The following is a 20,111-nucleotide window of genomic DNA, read 5'->3' on the forward strand; positions in this document are numbered from 1 at the left end:
GTAAATGTTGTCCCAACTTATATATTCTTTCATTGTTTTCTTTTCAATTGATGTGAGACTTAAAGTTTTCTTTAAATATTAATTAAATCATGTCTTTAGAAAAATGATTAATTCATTATATTAAACAATAAAATATTATTATAAATTATTTTAACTCTTAAAATATTCAATATTCTAAAAAAATTAGTTTTTTATTTAATAATTTTATTTTAAAAACTATCATTAAATTAAAACTCATCCTCATTAATTTATACATTTAATTAAAATAAATATTTAATTTATTAATATTTTAAATTAAAATTAATTTTATGAAATATTTATAAATAATTTAGTAAAATAATATTTTATTAAGTAAATACTTTTAATTTTCCATTAAATTAAAACTCATTATCATTAATTTATCATATTTATAAAATTTTATATATTTAATTAAATTAAATTAAAATTAAAATTAGTTATAATGATATATTTATAAATAATCTAGTAAAATAACATTTTTTAATTAAAATATTAAATGTATAAATTTAAACAAATTTTATTTTATTTTTCCTGTAGATTAAAATTGACAAGAAAATCTGTAGGAAAAGTTACTTACAAAATTTTTCTACCATTTAGTAAACATTACTTGCGAATTTATTTTTATAAGAAAATCTGCAAGAATCAAAATAAAATTTTTACAACATTTTCTGCAAATTTTTACCATGAAATTTTTTTTATGATCATTAAAATTGTAGCAAAATTTGCAAAAATTTCTTGTAAATTATTTTTCATAAAAAAAATTATAAGAAATATATGTAAATTATTTTTCGTAAATAAATTCATAAAAAAATGTTGTGAAATTATTATTGCAAAGAAATTTGCAAAAAAATTTGTAAATATTTTTTTTAAGAAAATTTACAGATAAATGACATTTTTCTAGTAGTGTTTATTCTAATTGAACATTTATTGGGAAATCAATGGAGCCGTACATTTGAAAATCAATAAAAATTTATTGAAAAATATCCATAAATATATTTCTCTTTTACATTTATAATCACCAAATACATTATAATTATATTAATTAAATCTTAAAAAAAATTATTGATGAAAGTATTATAATTTAATACATGTTCGTACCTTATATCTAATAATGTAGAGAATAATAAGATGAAATATTTTTTTTAAAGAATGTTGAAATTAAGAGTGTAAAAAATAAAAATAATAAAAAATAAAAAATATATGAAATTGTGAAGGATTTGATTGCCGGAAAGATAAATCAAGAAAAAGAAAAAGAATTGTGATTTACATTCCTCATATCAGATTTAGGCCTAATGAACCAGAGGTCATAATTTCCTTAAGAGCCTTTGCATGCTTCAATCAACAACCTACATTCTTAGGATACGTTTGGAATATAATACATGTTAGAACGAAATGAAATATAGGAGTTATGTTCCCTATTTAAAAAGAGAGAATAAAATGAGACACATGATTAAAATAATGGATCGAACACTTTTGTTTCTTAAAAAAAGTACAACCAATTGAGATGGGATAAGACATTTTATTAAATATTTTTTAATAATAAAATTATCACTTCTTATCTTTATAACTCTTTCACTGTATATCTGACTAAAAAAACAAAACTTTTATCGCAATCTTTTTTCACCCGACACAGTTCGTTGCTCTTCTTTTTCTTTCCTTGTAATATTTGTTGCTCCCATTATATACAAAGACAAAACATGTTTTTTTCTCTTTGATTGTGTTATTTGCATCATTGAAATTTTTGTGGTTTGTTATTTATATCATATAAATTACTCATCATTTGAATTATTATCATTTTTTTATTTGAAACTTTTTTATATAGTAATAACTATATATTTAAGTTAATTATATTTTATCAAATATTTCATATTTACATATTTAGAAAATAATTATCAAATATAAATATTAATATATTAATAACTTTTAAAAATATTATATAATAATAATCATAAAATAATAAATATAAAAAAATGTTTTATTTCGTTTTATTTAATTTTTTATATTCAATCAAATATTAAACAAAATAAGGATATATATCCAATTAATCATGATTTTCTGTTTTATTCAATAAACACTAAACACAGAATAAAAATACACATATGGTTCCGTTCTATTATTATCTAATACAATATAAATATATCATTGTTTTATTCCATTCCATTCTGTCTCATTTCATTACCGAACGCTACCTTAATGATGCTTCACATAATAGCACAAAAATCATACTCAATCAGATGCAACTGAACCCTTGAATAATGTCTTGCATAGGATATAACAGTTTTTGTTTCCCTGACATTTCTCATCCAAGTTAATTCTGTTGCTTGACCGACTAAGGAGAATTTCCTTATCAAGATTTCAACAATGCATGCATGAGTATAATGTTTACAACATGAATAAGAGTTATCTTGAAAAAGAAAGTGATTCCATTCTCCTTGGAAATGGCACCATCTTCATTTTTATCTATATGGAATTGAGACATTATAATTCACATGATATATATTATACACGTATTTTACTTTACACAGCTTCACCAAATGGAGTCCATATTGAATGGTTGCTCCAGCTGCGGCACACAGGATTCTAACGCTTTGGAAGAAGAAGAAGAAGCACTGAGATCAGTTCCTGCTCCAATATTATTATTGAGAGAAAATCCTTGAGTTGCGAAGTGATGATGATGATGATCACTCCTAAGTTGTAACGCCTTGAAAAGCAACGAATTCATGGAAAGGTTTGTTGGATTGAGCAATCCAGAAGGCCAATTCATGGTAAAGTTCATGTTTGTGTTGCTGAGATCAGCACCGACATTATTGTATATTTGTCCTCCAATGTTGGTGAAGCTACTAGAAGAATTTGCAATGGTATTTAGATTGGGTAGGTCAACGTCACCAAATTCGTTGACCATTGAGGTAGGGGACTCTTGAGGTGGTGGTGGTTGGGAGGATGATGTTTGCTGTGGTTTCTTGGGTGCTGAGTTCTTTTGGAACACTCTGCAAACCACCCATTCTTCCTGCAAAAATCAATTAACAAATCATACCAAAATTTATTTCTCAACTATAGTAAAGTCTAAACATGTACGTTGTACATATAACATAGGACATGTTGATTAAAGCATACAGAGGCTCTGTGTGAACTGTGAAGTACGTACATTGGCATTGACTCATTAGATTTATATTAGACAATTTATTTTTAGATTATGAAAGGATAAAAAATAATTTATGATCTATTGAAATTTTATTAAAAATTTAATCCATTCATAACTCGTATTTAATAACTTTTATTCAAACTATTCACGAACATTTTTATTTTATTTTATGGATGGTCATTCAATTCATTCATAAAGTTATTTTTAAAAATTAAATATTTTTATAATTATTTTGAAATATTTTCACATTTATTCAAAAAAATGTTTTTAAAATTATTATTTTTTGTTGAGTTCACTTTAAAGAAATGATTATTTGTTTTATTGAACAGATAATTTTTTTTGCATAAAAATAGTTATATTTTTTAAATTTAAAATATTTTGATTAATTTATAAAATTAATATATAAGAATTTTATTAGTATTTTTAATAAATTAAAGATATGAAAAAATATGTTGAAATAATTTTGATTCATAAGGTTTTAATTAGATGATTTATTGGATTAATTTGAAAATAAGATAAGATATATTGATATTTATCCATTTAATTATATGATTCATCCAATCAAGTTTAAGTATTTTTCCTTTAACAAACAGATATATAAATTAGATTAGATTTAATAGAATTAAATCATCATAAACAAAAAGATATTTTGTTACCACTCCTAGATTTAGTCAAGAGCTATAGTCAATGGATTAAAGTATATACATTTAAAAGATAAATAACATTTATAATTATTAATTAAAAAAACATGATATATATGCGTATTTTATTACAATCATAATATTATTAATTTTATAAAATATAATTATACTTTATCTAATAAAATATACTTTTAAAAATTTAAAATAAATAAATTATAATTTATTTAGGTTTAATATGATTTTCTATAGGTATATTTAAGTTAGTAGAAGTCACAATCTGTGAATATAAATTAATCTTTGATTATTAATTTTTGAATTATATCTATAGAAAAAAATACAAATCATCGATGAATAAAAAAAATATTTCCTTGAATATGTATGTGTATAAAATCTCAAAAAAGACTATAATTGTAATTATATGATTAGTATATTTATTTAATGATTTTTAAGAAATTATTAATATTAAATGACTAAAATAATATTTTTAAGAAAAGTTTAATTATGTGCATAAATGTCAATATGTCATGCATGTTGAAAGTTAATTATTACATATCCTTTCTTGGGATTTTATTTAATAAATGTGAAATAAACTTATTGGTATATGCCAAGAAAATGAGATACTATTTGAAAATGAAATAACTTTTTCGAGTATATTTATTTTAACATAGCTATATATATATATATATATATATATATATATATATATATATATATATATTGAACTTATACACATATCAAATGAATGTGTTTTTTTTTTCTCCTTTAATCAGTTATTCAATGAAAAGAGATTTTATAGTTTTCTTAATTTCTTTAATGGGTTAAATCTATTGACATCAAATATAACTTTAAAAATTTATATAATTAATTATGTGGCAAATAATTGTCCCTTAGGAAAAAAATAAATAAAGCATAAGTGTAATGTAAAAAGTAGTGAGAAGATGGTATATTTGTTGTGCATAGAATACCTTTGAAGATCTAAAGTGTTGCTTGTTTTGTAGCCTATACTCGTGCATGACCCAGTTACTTTTCTCACCCCTTGGAGCTCTGCCCATGTAGAACACTAAGGTTTTCTTCATTCCTATCAAAACTCCACCACCAAATATCTCCTTATCCTTTCCTGTGGTTTTCCAGTACCCTGATTCCGTCGCTCGATTCGTTCGAAGCCCTGTTGGATATTTCCGATCTTTCAAGCTGAAAAAATACCATTCCTTCTCACCCATCGAAGCCTTACCTATTAGTATCAGTGTATCACCATATACGCACAACATTAATTAAATCAACATCACTCATCTTAATTATTTTTTAACTTCAAAACCTAGCTATATATATTAATCAATTTGTCTTAGTATGGTTAGTATCTAAAAACAATACGTACGCTGTATTAGTATACATCTATATATGATCAAGATGTCTAACAAAGAACGTTCAGTTTGTGTGAACCATCATATAAATCAAAATTAAGTCTCTGAATTCTGGTAAATTAAAGCTTTAATTTAGTGTTCAAACTATATATAGGATGAAGACGAAGCAGAAACAAAGACGTCTTTTAATTTAATGATGGAATTAGTCTGCAGAAAATGATATGCCAATAATGAAGTTTTATTTACACTTTGTCGTTTAATTAAGCCTCTGATAACGGTGAAAAATTATATATGTAGACAGCAAAGGGACCAGTCTAGGGTTTTTTCTTCAATTAATTGTAGAATCTTGCTTTAGAAACGCATTCATTAAGTTTCAGTCCTCCAAAAATAATCATCGTCGTTAAGTTTTCGTAAATTAAAGAACATAAACTCTTGCAAATTAAACCAAAATATATTTTTTTTTAAAAAAAGATAGGTTTAATTTTTGAAACTAATGAAAAGAAGAAGAAGAAGAAGAAGGAAATACCTGGGAGGTCCCAAGGTTCAGATTTATTGAGATCAACAACTGCTACAGCTTTGGATGTGAAGGCAGTATCAGACACTTTCCTTAATAAATAATATGTTATGAGTTCTTCGTCTGTGGGATGGAACCTGAACCCAGGAGGTAGCTTTTCCTCCATTCTTAATTCTACCTTATCAAAAAGTGCATCACAAGTACGTTACGTTATGTTATGGACAACACCAAATTAAGCTCTTTTACATCACCAAGGTGAGGACTTATATATATATATGCCTTCTCCACTTTTCACAACTAGCATCCGTTTATACTTTTCATATTATTTTTAATAAATACAAACAACTAACTCTTTGACAAAGATGAATATACCAAAACTGTCACTTATTTTACACGTACGTATTTACTAACCAAACCAAAAGTACATTAATGCGATTATGAAGATACCACTATTGCGTGTCATGTGTCGTAATCAATATGTATGCATGTATATAATAAGGATAAGGATGGGAAAATATGTAGTATTTATTAGGAAGGCTAGTTGCAATAATTTGTGCACGAGGGGGTTGAGTCTCGATTACACTTTATTTGGGATATGTTATGTAGATTTCCGTCTATTCTATTCTATCTCTAGGATACTCTTCAATTCAACTACCTTCACCCATTTCTACCCACCAAAACCCTTTGCCAACCTTGCACTATAGTCCAATGAGAACGTGTACAATATTGAAACCACATTCTCTTTTCATTATAGATGTATAATTATTGACATAGTTGCCAACACTCACCGTAATCTCCCTCCTTTACTCATATTGTAAGAAAAATACATATAGTATTCATAAAATATATGATCTTTTTTAACGATAACGAAAGTTAATGTGTGTATATGTGGCCGTCTATTGCTTTAATATAAAAATGTTTTTTGGGGGGTTAGTGTTTACGTCGACTAATAGTACTACGAGTGGTTAAAATGGTGACCAACCCCGCAGCCACAGGAGTGTCCATGTCTAAGTCCAAGGTAAACGATTCCGTCGTATTTGATGGGTAATCTTCAAATTTCAATCCTACCAAAAAACTTTGTGAATCCTCCATATCTCCATGTTTTTACCAACATACGGATTCTAGAAGCACACACCATCATATAAACTTGGCTGCCTTTTTCTCTCTTTCTCTCCATGTTTCTAATACCTTGCGAACTCCCAATTAATTCTCAGTGACCACTAGGTCATTGCTCTAATTAAGGACAATAATTATATATAAGTAATATTAATTATAATTATAATCAATTCTTTATATTTTTTTTCCCATTACATTATTTGTCTCACTCCAAATCTTCCATTCTTCTTAAATTATTAAGATAAGATAAAAAAAAAATGCTTGGATGGAGAATTTGAATGAAATAATTCATTGTTTTAAAAAATGTCAAATATTTTATGGTGAAATATTTTTTTTAGATAAAGAATTTACAAATAATTTGAAATACAAGTATTTGTAAAAAAAATTTAAAGTGTGGTAGGCTTTGTTGTTACTATTGTCTAATCATAATTGTAGTTTCTCACCCATGCAATATGTGTAATAAATCTTTTCCAAAAAAATGTGTAATAAATAATTTTATTAAATTATGCACATATTATTAAAGTAGAATTATAATTTTACCACCAAGTTATTGGTTTGAGTGATACTGAATTTAATCTTTTTAAACAAAATCTGAAATTTGAATCTTATTTATAAAAAAATGTGGTTAGAATGAGAGATATCGCTAAAAGTGATCAGTTAAGTTTTTTAACAAAGATTAGTTATCGAAAAAATTGATGAATAATTCGTACTAATAACATAATTATAAAAAAAGTAAAATTATAATTCTAATAAAAAAAAATCAACCATATTTAAAATATTGTATCCAATTTTTTTCATTATAAAAAATTGAACAAAACTTAGATACAAACTAAAAGAAAAAATGACTTGCAAATGGTATAGAAAAAAAAACTATTATTTAGAGTTGAAAATATGTTGATAAATATTTATTGTACATTATCTCATAAATGATTTATCCATTCATTATTGAGTACTATAACAACAACTTCTTATATTTTACCTACAACAAATAATCATATACAAGTATTTGAGTTTTATACTTATACCAAATATTTATAGGTAGAAATATATTTTTTTTATTTTACTCATAGTTGTCATATATGTTTGTAAGAATAAAATATATCCTTAAGATAAGTCGTCATTTTGCTTCTAATTAATGACAATACCATAAGTACTATTGATGCTAGGATACTTGATTGATTGATATCATTTTTCTACACAAAATAAAGGGTAACTTTTCATTCTTCCAGCTAACAATGCTTTGTTCTAATTTAGAGATGATCTAACTGAGTTATTGCTCAACCTTGGTAAATTGTCTAGTTGTGTTAAGGCCTTATCTAGGATAATTAGAGCGATTAAATAATCTCTTCCTTCCATATTCTCATTTCTCACTTGGTACTTCGTTTTGGTTAGTTTCATTTATTGATGGATCTCGAATTATACGTAGGTTCACCAAACCCTTCATCTTTGGCCATATAGCTAGAGGCTTGTAGCATTATTGACAAAGGAAAGCATCCTATTGTTAGATCTTTTGGTGGTGGTTTCCAAGAAAATATTGCTAAAATCGAAAGATGGAGTTTCTGCCTTTAGGAGGACATGATGGCCTTTAGCTTACACGGTGAGGGCATGCAACTAGTAGATGTCAATAAGAAGACATCGACAAAGGACGTCTCTGGCCTATGCGATTGTACCCTTATATTTTCTATTTAGTTAAATTCAATCAGACTATTTGAAGTATATATGTTCATTAGTCACTGGTGAAAACGTCTTCATTGTGGATCAATTGTGAATATGGTTGTATTGTTAACCGGTTGTAATTTTGTATTAAATATCTTATAAATATTTAATATTATTTATAAATTAGTGTATTTAGTTTAAGATACTTTCATTTAATAATTATTATAGAAATAATATTAGAATAAGACATAATTATTAAATAGGGGAATGTATGGAAAATATTAATTAATAAAACTTAAAATTTATAAAACATTAGTAGTTTTTAGGAAGAAAAATAAAACTAAAGCCTCAATTATTTTATTTCGTAGGTAGTAAACGAAGAAATGATCTATGATCCTTAGAGTCAATCAAATCAACTTTGAAAACAACCAACTACTAATTGATTAGTCTTTAATTCATGTTTTTATTGTGTGAGAAATTTATACAATAAAATAAATGCAAAAACCTTTACTAGAAAGAAAAATTCTTTAGTATCCTTGAATTTTGTAACGTAGTAATTTCCTATTAATAACTCTTGGCATCGTTGATCTTCTTAACAATGATTGGCTTTTGTCTGCGTGTTGCTATACTAATTAATATCATTATGTATCGTGGGCCAAGGAAGACGTTTGTGTAATATGCTACACATTTTCCACCCCAAAGTCCAAACTTCTCTCATGTCATGTCACGTTCAGTTAACAATATTTTTTTTACTTATTTTATTTAACTTTTATTTTTCTTTTCAAATTGTCCTTATTAAAACTTGAGAAGGTATTTGATGGGAGATAAGGTTTTCCATATTTTGGAATGATTCCGGAAAATTATAAATTCGGAAAATTATCATTCTTAAGAATGTTCATACTAGATTCTTAGAAATTAAAGTTTTTTCAATATTTGATTAAAATAATATATTTCTGATTATATAAATATTTTTTTATAAAAATATTTTTTATTAAAATAAATTTATTAGATATAATATATACTCAAATCTTATTACAAATATAACATTAAATTATTTTAAAAATTTGAAAACTTATGATTAAAATTATTTAAATACAGAATTCAACAAAATAAATAAATAAATAAAATGCTACACAATAATTAAAAGGATTAAAATGTATTATTTTATTTAATTCAAATAATTAAATAAGTATTAACCAATTCTATTAAATTGTAAAAACAAAAAACTTTAATAATGTTATTAAAATTGACAAAGTCAAGAAATAATAAAATACAAGAAAGAGAGAGAAATAAAGATATAGGAGACAGAGAGAGGGTGGAAGAGAGGGAGAGGGAGAGTGAGAGAGAGAAATAGAGATATAGGGGGGAGTGAGAGTGAGAGAGAGAGAGAGAGTGAGAGTGAGAGAGAGAGAGAGTGAGAGAAAAAGTGAAATAGGAGGAGAGAGAAGGAGAAAGAGAAATAGAAGGGGAGAGAAAGAGAGAGAAAGAGAAATAGAAGGGGAGAGAAAGAGAGAGAAAGAGGAAGAGAGAGGGAGTGATAGTGAGAATGAGAATGAGAGAAGGAGAAGGAGAGGGAGATAAAGAGAAATGGAAGGAGAGAAATTTTTTATTTAAAAAAAAATATTGTGATATTTTTATATTTATGTTTTTGTGGGAAAGTGAGATAAAAATGATCTCCATAAAATTATATTCATGAGAAGTTTTTTTTTAAATAACTACTAAACATAAGAAAGAAAAATTTTGATTTAAAATTCTTAGAAAAATAAAACTATTTCATATATCAAACACCTCTTGATATTCTCTGCCTTTCTCCTAATCTTATGTATTAATTTCATAAATCAACAACGGAAAATTTTGTTTATAAATTATGGTGACTCATAGCGGTATAAGATCTGCAATCCATTTACCAAATCAAATGCACATTTATGAAACTATATGCACCTAATGTCTTTCTCATTTCTTATTAAAAATAAAAAAGGTGCTTCATATCAATAAATATATTAACGGTGATGCACATCCCACGAGTAAGTCAACTAGAGTTTTATACAACAAAATAAGATGTCTAAATAACAACCATGATTTGCTACCATATGTAATGATGAAGAGTATTGATGATATTGATAGTGATGAAGGAGTGACCAAATGGGTACATGTCTTATAGGAGAAACAAATCAAGTAGCTGTTCTAATGTCTAAACATGGTTCTACTATTTCATTTTCTGTTCATATTTATGATGTTATTCCAAATTTTATTGTTGATACTCTGGTTTTTTCACGAAAAATGAATAAATAAAATAACAGCAATGACATTCATAGTCTAAAGTCTTAATTCTTGGACAAAATAGCTGTAGGGCCCGCTAGTCCACCCGTTCCTCCACCATAGTATGATATTGTCCGCTTTGGGCCCAAGCCCGCACGGTTTTGTTTTTGGGCTCCTTCCCAAAAGGCCTCATACTATGTAGAATGGTGTTCCTTCATTTTACCGATGTGGGACTTGGGATGAATCCCAACAAACCCAGTTATTCCTTGTAAGGCCGTTAACTCTACGGGACACGCCGCCTGAACACCACAATATCAGGAAGACTTTGAGGGTCTTCCCGCATCAAACCCAGACGAACCAGGCTCTGATACCAATTGTAGGGCCCGCTAGTCCACCCGTTCCTCCACCATAGTATGATATTGTCCGCTTTGGGCCCAAGCCCGCACGGTTTTGTTTTTGGGCTCCTTCCCAAAAGGCCTCATACTATGTAGAATGGTGGACACTTATAAACTAGCCAATGTTCCTTCATTTTACCGATGTGGGACTTGGGATGAATCCCAACAATAGCTTCATGGTTCATTATTAGAATTTATATCAATTCCTTTCAGGGGAATGAGTCGATGCATTATTTTTAAACACCACGGTGACGATTGAGATATTTGCTCAAATACGTAACTGGTCCTTCTTTTTCATTTCGATGTAAACATCGAGTTGTGCAGACCAAAAAACAAGTTAGCTAAACTCTAATAATAATATAATATCACTTTTTCTTTGAAGACAACATATGTTCTGCAACCTGCAATCTTAGTAACCACGTTAAAGACAAGGATCAATAAAGAGGATTGCCACAAGAATTTGCAATTGACACAGCCAACACCATCTTTTCCCAAAGGATCTTTATTCCATCAATAGGTAAGGAATACACTCAAGCCTGCAAATAGAAGAAAAAAATTCAAAAATAAAAAAAAACTCTTTCCAGTTTTGGAATCGGAAGAATCATAACTCAGAAACAAGACCTTATTATAGGTGCAACCTGAGAGAATACGCATTCTCTATTCAATTAAACAATGTATGAATTCAACTTCTCCTCGAAGAATGTCATGTAATGTAATTCTTTAATAAAGTGTACTACATATTTGTCTACCTATGCGTGTGCCTTGGTTTTGGTCTCTTCTTTACTGCTTTTTGTTCTCATAGGAAAAAGGGACTCTGTTAGACTTAGATTTTCTGCGTTAAATACACACTACACAACATTACTTACGTACTTTATTCATGAAAAGTAGAATAAAAACGATTCTCCTAGTGTGATTTTAGTTCGTTCTTTTATTCATATTATAAAGGAAAAATTACATTCCAGATGTAACTGTAAATTAAAATCCCGTTTCAACTTTCATGCAATGATAATACTGAAAATGTGTTAGAAGAAGAGTGTTACTTTTTTTGTTTTTGTTTTTTTTAATCTGTTATTGGTACTAAGTATCATGGATTTTACTATTGACTATTGACTAATCTATGAAAAAAAAAATAGTCGCCCATCATTAGTAGAGTTTTTTCACATAATCATTTTTTTTTCTTTCTATAAAACTTAAATATGGTGGTAGAGTGTTACTAGCACTCCTTGTGGCATTATTTAACATAATGAGACACCCTACTATGTGAATCAAATTTGAATCATCAAATTTAAAACAAAAACTTATGATGTGTGGATACCTCATACAACTGAAAGTTCATTTCTGAATTATAAAAAATGATGGCTAGTGTCCTTCTCTAATAAAAGTTATATTAGAATTTGCATGCTCCTAATAGAAGGCTTGTAGATCTTTTTGTAAGAGAGAAGCCAGGACTGTCCAATATTCTAAACTTTGTGAACTTCAAGACAGGTTTATCCTTGGTGCTTAGGGCTTATAACCCGGGACACGAACCATTTGGGGGGATATTAGAGATTTTGACATTTGAAACAATGTTATTGTTGACCACATTACGAAAGCAACAACTGAAGGCCACTTAAAGGAGTTGCTTTGCTTAGTGGTGGAGTCCTCTGAAGCTCACTTTGGAGCCACCACAAAGAAAATATGCTGCTATGTCCCAAAGAAGAAGCACTTGTTAAACTCTTCTACAATGTCTCAACCCCTTTTCAGCTTCTCTTCCTTATTCTCTTCTCCTCTGCCATTTTTCTTGTCACCTTCTTAACCTTCACTGGCAGATTCCCCTTAATCCAAAGGTCCACTCCTCTAGTTTCTTCACTGCACATTTTTTGCCTCCAGCACTTAACTTACACATTAATTTCTCTTTATATGTTGCAGGGATGATCAACAATATGAATACGTGTATACTGAGGATGAGGAAGAAGAAGAAACTCAAGAAGGGTATTCTTGTGTGGATTCTTCTGAGGGAGAAAACATCACCTGTGGTAGGGAAAATCTTGTGTTTCTGCACAACGAGGAGACTCATTCTTATTCTGAAGAATTCATAAGCCCCGAGGAGAGCTTGAATGAAGAGTCAGAAGAAAAGCGTTATTCTGAAACTTCGTCTCTCCATAACTCCCCACAAGTTTCAGACTTCGAAAGTGAAGAGGCAGAAACGGTTGGACAAGACTTTCCAGCAAGAGATGCTGATTCTGTTCTTAATTCTGCCCAAGTTGAAAGCAGGACCACCTCCCCCATCAACCTCAACGCCTACAAAAGAAACAAAAACCGTGACGGTATCTCACATTATAGCCAATATATCATACTATTCTATATTCTATATTATGTGACGAGATGTCACATTAATTTATGATATATGGTGAAAAATAATATATAAGTGGAGAGGTAATTCTCAACTCATGAGATAGTTTTTAGGAATAACTAAGAATCTAAAATTTAAAATGGTATCAAGTTTATCTTAAATATTGTTGATACTTGATAAGCATAGACTACTTGCATATGTTTCATTTTGTGAATTTCGCGTTTAAGATGTTCAACCTTCATTTTGTTAGAAATCACACATTGACTAATAATATAACTAAAAGTGATATATAAAAGTGGGAGATTCAAACAAGAATTCTAAGATTATAGTGAGTTGTGAATTATTCACGAGCACCGTTATTACTTGTTCAACTGTCTGATATCAATTACTTTCTGCAGACGATCATGTTAGCGTTGAAATTATTAAAAATAAGAAGGTGCAAGAGGCAAACCTCGGAAGGGATGAGAGATTCTTTGTGTTTGCTTCAACACAGTTGCATAGCAAGAAGTTAATGGTTGAAGAGAAGGATGATGAGTCCTCTAAGTGGAGGAGCTCCATCAATTGCAGGGATTCCGAGACTGAAAATGACGCATTTTCTTCCTCATCCAGAAGAAGTTGCCCCAAGTGGGAATCATACACGTTGTTCCAAAAATATGATGAAGAAATGGCAATCTTAGACAGAATTAGTGCACAGAAACTTCATGAAACTGGTAACCACCCTTTTCTAATTCCTAGTTCATTATTATAAGTTGTATAAATTATAATGACACATATTTTGTTACACTTTGGTAATCCAATTTTCAGAGTCGTTAAGGTCCATCCAAATGTCTCCAAGATCAATGTCAGAGCGTATTGTGTACAAGTTCCAAACTACGAATAAAAAAGCCGCTGATGTTGGCCACAATCCATATCGTGAACTAGAAGCTGCATATGTTGCACAAATTTGCTTAACATGGGAAGCCCTTAGTTGGAACTACAAAAATTTTCGTTCCAAACATGCCTCACGCCAGGATCATGATACCGGTTGTTCTGCCACCATTGCGCAGCAATTCCAGCAATTTCAGGTTTTGTTACAGCGATACATTGAGAACGAGCCTTTTGAGCATGGCAGGAGACCTGAGATCTATGCTAGAATGAGGCTTTTGGCACCAAAATTGCTCCTAGTGCCAGAATATCAAGGTATGGAAATTACTTTCTTCTCCCTTTACTAGAAGTAAATCTCATGTCACAAGTATACTCAAACCCATGTAATAACTCAACCTTAATTAAATCATGATTCATGGACTTGGCTTGCATCGTGTATAACCAATGTTGTTGGTAAAACAGAACAAAACTTTTAAACAACTCTGTTTAGTGCAAGCCTTGTACTTTTACAATTCTTATATGGCCATTGATTCTGTTTTTATTTTTGTTGTCACTGTTTCCTTTACATTTTTTAGAACAGAAAAAAAAAATGATGTTTTTGTAATTAAAAATAAGAATAGAAAAGTTTTGAGCAAACCAAACGTATGCCAAAAAAAAAACAGTGTTGTGGGGTGAAAGGTTAAAATTATTGCCCTAAAATTGAGTATACATCATTGCTATGAGAATTTATTTTTCTTGATTGTTTAAAGATTTAGAGGAGGATCAGAAGGATGGTGGTTTTCAATGCAAAATATCATCAGCTTCATTTCTAAAGATTATGGAGGACGGGATCAAGACATTCATGAATTTTCTAAAGAATGATAAAGAGAAACCCTGTCAGATCCTTGCAGCCTACTTCAGGAGAAACCAAAGAGGCACGGTTGATCCAACACTACTCAGACTAATGAAGAAGGTTAATCAAAAGGCGAGATCCAAATTTCAAATCAATTTTTCTTCAATGTTTTCAATGTAATTTAATTTCCTAAGACATGTTTTTTTCTCCACCTAATTATCTACAGAAGAGGGTGAAGGTTAAGGATCTCAGCCATCCAGGCACATGCTTGAGGAAGAGAAAGATAAAGGTGGAAAAGAATATGGATATTTTGATGGCTCTCATAGACCTAAAAGTGGTGTCAAGGGTTTTAAGAATGAATGACTTGAGTGAAGAGCAATTGCACTGGTGTGAGGAGAAGATGAGCAAAGTGAGAATCATGGAAGGGAAACTTCAAAGAGATTATTCCACCCCACTATTCTTCCCCTCACATTAACCCCACCAGATTGTATAATTTGGTGACTAGATAACTGCACAAGAGGAACATGCGTAGCATAGCACTCTTCTGTAATGTTAGATTAAAGAAAATGAACCGACCCTACAAATCAAAATAACAAACATGTGGAAAGCATGGACTGTGTAGCCTGAAATTCAAAGAAAGAGAGACACAGATGAATGTTTATTTTGTTGATTCATTTAGAAGGTAAAAGACCAGAGCCAAATCAAGTATCTAGGTTTGATTTGAGCTGAACCAAAAGAAGAATGGACAAGGCTGCCACACATGAAGTTAAATTTTTTTTTTTTTGGTGAACACACATGAGGTTGAATAAAACCAGTCTTAGGAAGAAACAAATAGAGAAAATAATACTGAACCAATGACAGGCATAACTGTCTACAGGTTATAATTACACTTGTAAAATTAAATTTACAGCAGCATACAATAAGAATTTTTAGAAGAATATACATATTCAAAGTTGTATATTGACATCTACATGCAGGTTCCAGTTGACTCCAAAATACAATAAATCATGTCTCTTTTGGGGAACTTGTCTACGTATAACTCTCATAATGTCTTCATTTTTTTTTTTCTCTCAATCGTTTCTTTGTTTTAAATATCAAAATCAATATTTATATTCATCTATGAGATATTATGCGATAAAGAACTATGTGTAATTATATTTAGTGATTGATTCAGTATAACTAGAATAAATAGTTGACAATGTATATCCAATTAGTGTTGGTATTTTTTGGAAACATGGATACCAGATGGGCTCCGGTAGGGAATTTTTTCCTGCGATCGGCTTTTTTAAGCCATGCATCCGTTATTTTTATAAACTTATTAAATTAACCTTGTTTTGAGAGTCTTCTTTAGGATACTTATTTTGGAGGTTACATTTTGGAACACTTAATATAAAACTATTATGTAATTTCAGAACACCTATTTTAGACTTTTGTCTTTTTGGAAATCACAATTCAAATAAACAATGATCTAGATTGATTATTCTGAAAAAACAATAATCCGGATTTGGTGTATGTATAACTGTCTGGAGTACCTATATATATATATGTATGTATTTCGAAAACTATTAGTGAAGGGTGATGAGTGTGAGAAAATAAGTGAGTGGTGTAGAGAGAGAAAAGGATAATTTAAGAATTTTTAAAATGAGGTGTGTACATGACAATTGGAAGGGTGCATGGAGAAATTGCTGACTCCAATAACGGGCTAAAAAGACCGAATGAGACTACTATGATGAAAAACCCTCGTATGTCCAAACATTTATCGAACTAAAGACTATCTTATGGTCATTAGTGGACCAAGAGGAAAAGGGACCGAGTTTTATTCTCAGTTATCTCAAAAATCCCACATTCTCCTCCTCAGCACAAACTTAGACGTATTAATTATTTATATTTCTCTTAAAATTGAGTTTTTTTAAAATTATTTAGTATTGGCATATTTGGTATGTTAATATAGGTAAACAAGAGTCAGTATTTTAGTTTTGGGGGGTATTGATTCATCGATCAGTACCTATATGGAACAAGCTAATGGCTGCTATGAACTCAATACACACCACAACATGATACTTTAAAACGAGCATATAAAGGGGCACCACTTGTTCACTCACATTATTCCAAAACCAAAAATAATAAAACTTGAATGAACTGAGTTAAGTTTTGTGTTACAAGTGAATTTCCATCAATTAATTATGTTGTGATAGTTGTTCACCACAGATTCGATCTGGATGTACAGGAAAAGATCCCAAACCAACTAGCATTTATGAGACAAAGTAAAACCATACTGACGAATGTATCAAAAAGATATTCCTTCTTCTTTTTTAAGATGGATTTTACCGTATGCAAATTACTATAATAGCAACAAGTTTTTCTGGGCGTATCTTAGAATCATTTTTTAGTAAAATTAAAATTATACCTTAAAGACTAATATCAATCATCCAAATGGAATTTCAATAATAACCTTTTAGATATTATTTCAATCCATATATACTACTAAACCGATCTCGTGGTTGTAGTAGATATTTCTTTGTTGTTATTGGTCTTTTCTATACAAATAATATATTTTTTCTGGCATCTTTGTTTCGTGTGGGGTGGAGGAACATAGTCACAACAACTGAACTACAATCCATCATTTTTATAAATGATAATAATAATAAAATAAATAAATAAGTAGAAGGCATCTTAAAATGAAGGCACAGATCGACATGAGATACAGAAGGTCTGGACCACGCTTTCCCTTGTTCCCCATGCCCACTATCGATGCCATGTTGCTTCACCACGAATATCTACCGTTAGATCGATAGTTAACATTTAATGGACGACTTTGATTGGTGATCTGTAACCTGCATAATGGGTTGTTTTTTAAAATTGTAATAAAGTGATATTGATTCTCAATTTACACCCACACACCGCTTCTCAATAATTCAGATATTCCCTATCCAACGATATGATGCCTTCTTTTTTAATGCGATTGTTTGTAGCGTATTTAATGTTGTGTGATGCATCATGCATGTATCTTCCATATATCATTATGTTATACTCACGACTGACAGAGACAGTGACAATATGCAACTCCAATGGAGTTAATTAACCTAATACTGCTGGTTTCATTTCTGAAATGGAGCTTTGTAGCTAGCTGCATTGCAGATCTGCTAGAAGAGAGCAATTTTTTAGCCAATTTTGCCATTGGTTAATCGTATTAAGCTTGATATTTAATGTGCATAACTTTCTAGATGACTTGTATATATATAAATGTGGTTTTATGTAGTTTGATTAAAAGCTAGCTAGCTAGCTAGCTACATGAATTTCTTAAACAACTTGCGATATATTATTTTTCTTGATATACTTTATTATAGATTGATTGACTTGGCTCATCAGTATATCTGTTGTTGGATGATCAATTCACAAAATTGAAGATGAATGGCACCTCATTAGGCAAAGAGATCAAGGATGTTGGTTTATGAAGGATTCTTGAGCTTGGCCTTGTTATCTTCTATACTTTCTTTTCTCCTCATTCTTCTTTTCTTTTAATATTCTAGTTGGAAAAATGTGTCTTGTGTGTTGGGATTTGAGAGGCAACGCTGGAGTAAAGATAAACAGTACTCGCAAGTTATATATATATGGCCTCCATTTTAGATTTTAACAAGTAAATCATCTTATTTTCTCTTTCTCTACTCCCTTACAAAAGCTTAATTCCAATGGCATGATTTCTTAAAATAACATCACTAAATCTGACTTACATTTGTTTTAGGCTATGAACATATATGTCTATCCTACGTTTAAAATAGAAATGAGTATATTGGATAATATAAATTTAATGTGTGTTTAACTCTTTTATATTCCTAATAAGTAATGTCAAAATTAATAGTTTGACTAAAAAGTTATTATCTCAACTGATAAAATACTTTGTATTAATATTATTATAATACTAATTATAAAAATAAGACTATTCTACATGCTCCTTGTATTTCACATTGAGATGTAGCTTGCTGGAATTTTTTTTTCTTCATATTTTCATTTTTATAACTAAAAGAATATATAACTATAATATTTAAATTATCATCAAAAGCAAAGGTAAGTGTACATGTTCGATCTAGTATCTCTTGTCAAATATAAAAATTAATCTCTTTTAAAAATTTGACCAATATTAAATAAGTGAACATCTTTTCTTAATTTGATTTTTTTTATATTTATAAGAATTAACATTTAAAATCACAACCGCCTGCTTAATTTACATAATACCTTTAATATATAAATAAATTACAAATTATTAATACACATAACAACTTGTTAAAATAAAATAATTTATCACATCTCACCCCCCACCTTATTCTGACTATGAAAAGAAAAAAAAACTGTATAAAAATCGTATCTGCATTTAAATCAATTTTGGTTAAATATAAATTAATAAAAATAAAAATAATTGTTTTTACGTTCATTTTAATATAATTTCTATCTAAACGTGGATTATGAATATCTGTTTTCCGCTGTGTAAAAGTAACGAGAACAAAGTATGCATAAAACTTGTATGAAGAAAAAAGTATACATAAACCTTAATATAATATAGAGAATTATTTAAAGTTTTCACTTTTAATAAATGAATAGAACTTTTTAAAGGGAGGGAGAAAAATGTCGAAGGGTGCGATCCCAGGGGCCAGGAGGAGCACCTATGGTGTTGTCAAAATTCAAAGTGCTATTTATCATCATTTCCACTTTAGAATATTGGAATATATGGATCACTTTAGATCTTTGAATCTGATATCTACACTAGTGATATATTTATTCTTTCTCTTCATTTTCTTTTTTCTTCGTTTATTAATCGCATAAGATAAGACCTTCATGTTTGGACTTGGAACTTGTTTTTTGGGTTTGACTTTCAAGTTTGTAAGAGGCATGAAATACCATTGGTTACCCAAAAACGCAACAAATTAACTAAATTAAAGCTAAATACCCATAATTTGAATGTGCTGAAAAATATTTTATGCATATT

The 20,111-nt window shown here is 29.2% G+C and overlaps 2 protein-coding genes across 3 annotated transcripts; one reads left to right on the top strand and one right to left on the bottom strand.

The window, feature by feature from the left end:
- Positions 1-2,348: 2,348 nt before the first annotated feature.
- On the bottom strand, positions 2,349-5,928 carry LOC109804157 (NAC domain-containing protein 100). The gene is made up of 3 exons (XM_020365942.3): positions 5,689-5,928; positions 4,767-5,032; positions 2,349-3,025 (listed from the first exon to the last, which is right to left on the bottom strand). The coding sequence occupies exons 1-3, from the start codon at positions 5,840-5,842 to the stop codon at positions 2,546-2,548; spliced, it is 900 nt and encodes a 299-aa protein (XP_020221531.1). The 5' UTR covers positions 5,843-5,928; the 3' UTR covers positions 2,349-2,545.
- A 6,644-nt stretch (positions 5,929-12,572) lies between these two features.
- LOC109804261 (uncharacterized) lies at positions 12,573-15,818 on the top strand. 2 transcript variants are annotated; one of them, XM_083069015.1, is made up of 6 exons: positions 12,573-12,928; positions 13,011-13,408; positions 13,833-14,144; positions 14,239-14,613; positions 15,048-15,250; positions 15,357-15,818. In XM_083069015.1, the coding sequence occupies exons 1-6, from the start codon at positions 12,780-12,782 to the stop codon at positions 15,603-15,605; spliced, it is 1,686 nt and encodes a 561-aa protein (XP_082925141.1). In that variant the 5' UTR covers positions 12,573-12,779; the 3' UTR covers positions 15,606-15,818. The 2 variants fall into 2 exon arrangements, with proteins under 2 accessions (XP_082925141.1, XP_020221650.1); XM_020366061.3 differs by having other exon boundaries at positions 12,576-12,928; positions 15,048-15,262.
- Positions 15,819-20,111: the final 4,293 nt, after the last annotated feature.

The sequence above is a fragment of the Cajanus cajan genome, chromosome 2, assembly GCF_000230855.2.
Source record: "Cajanus cajan strain Asha chromosome 2, NIPB_CcT2T_4, whole genome shotgun sequence".
NCBI classification, from domain to species: domain Eukaryota; kingdom Viridiplantae; phylum Streptophyta; class Magnoliopsida; order Fabales; family Fabaceae; genus Cajanus; species Cajanus cajan.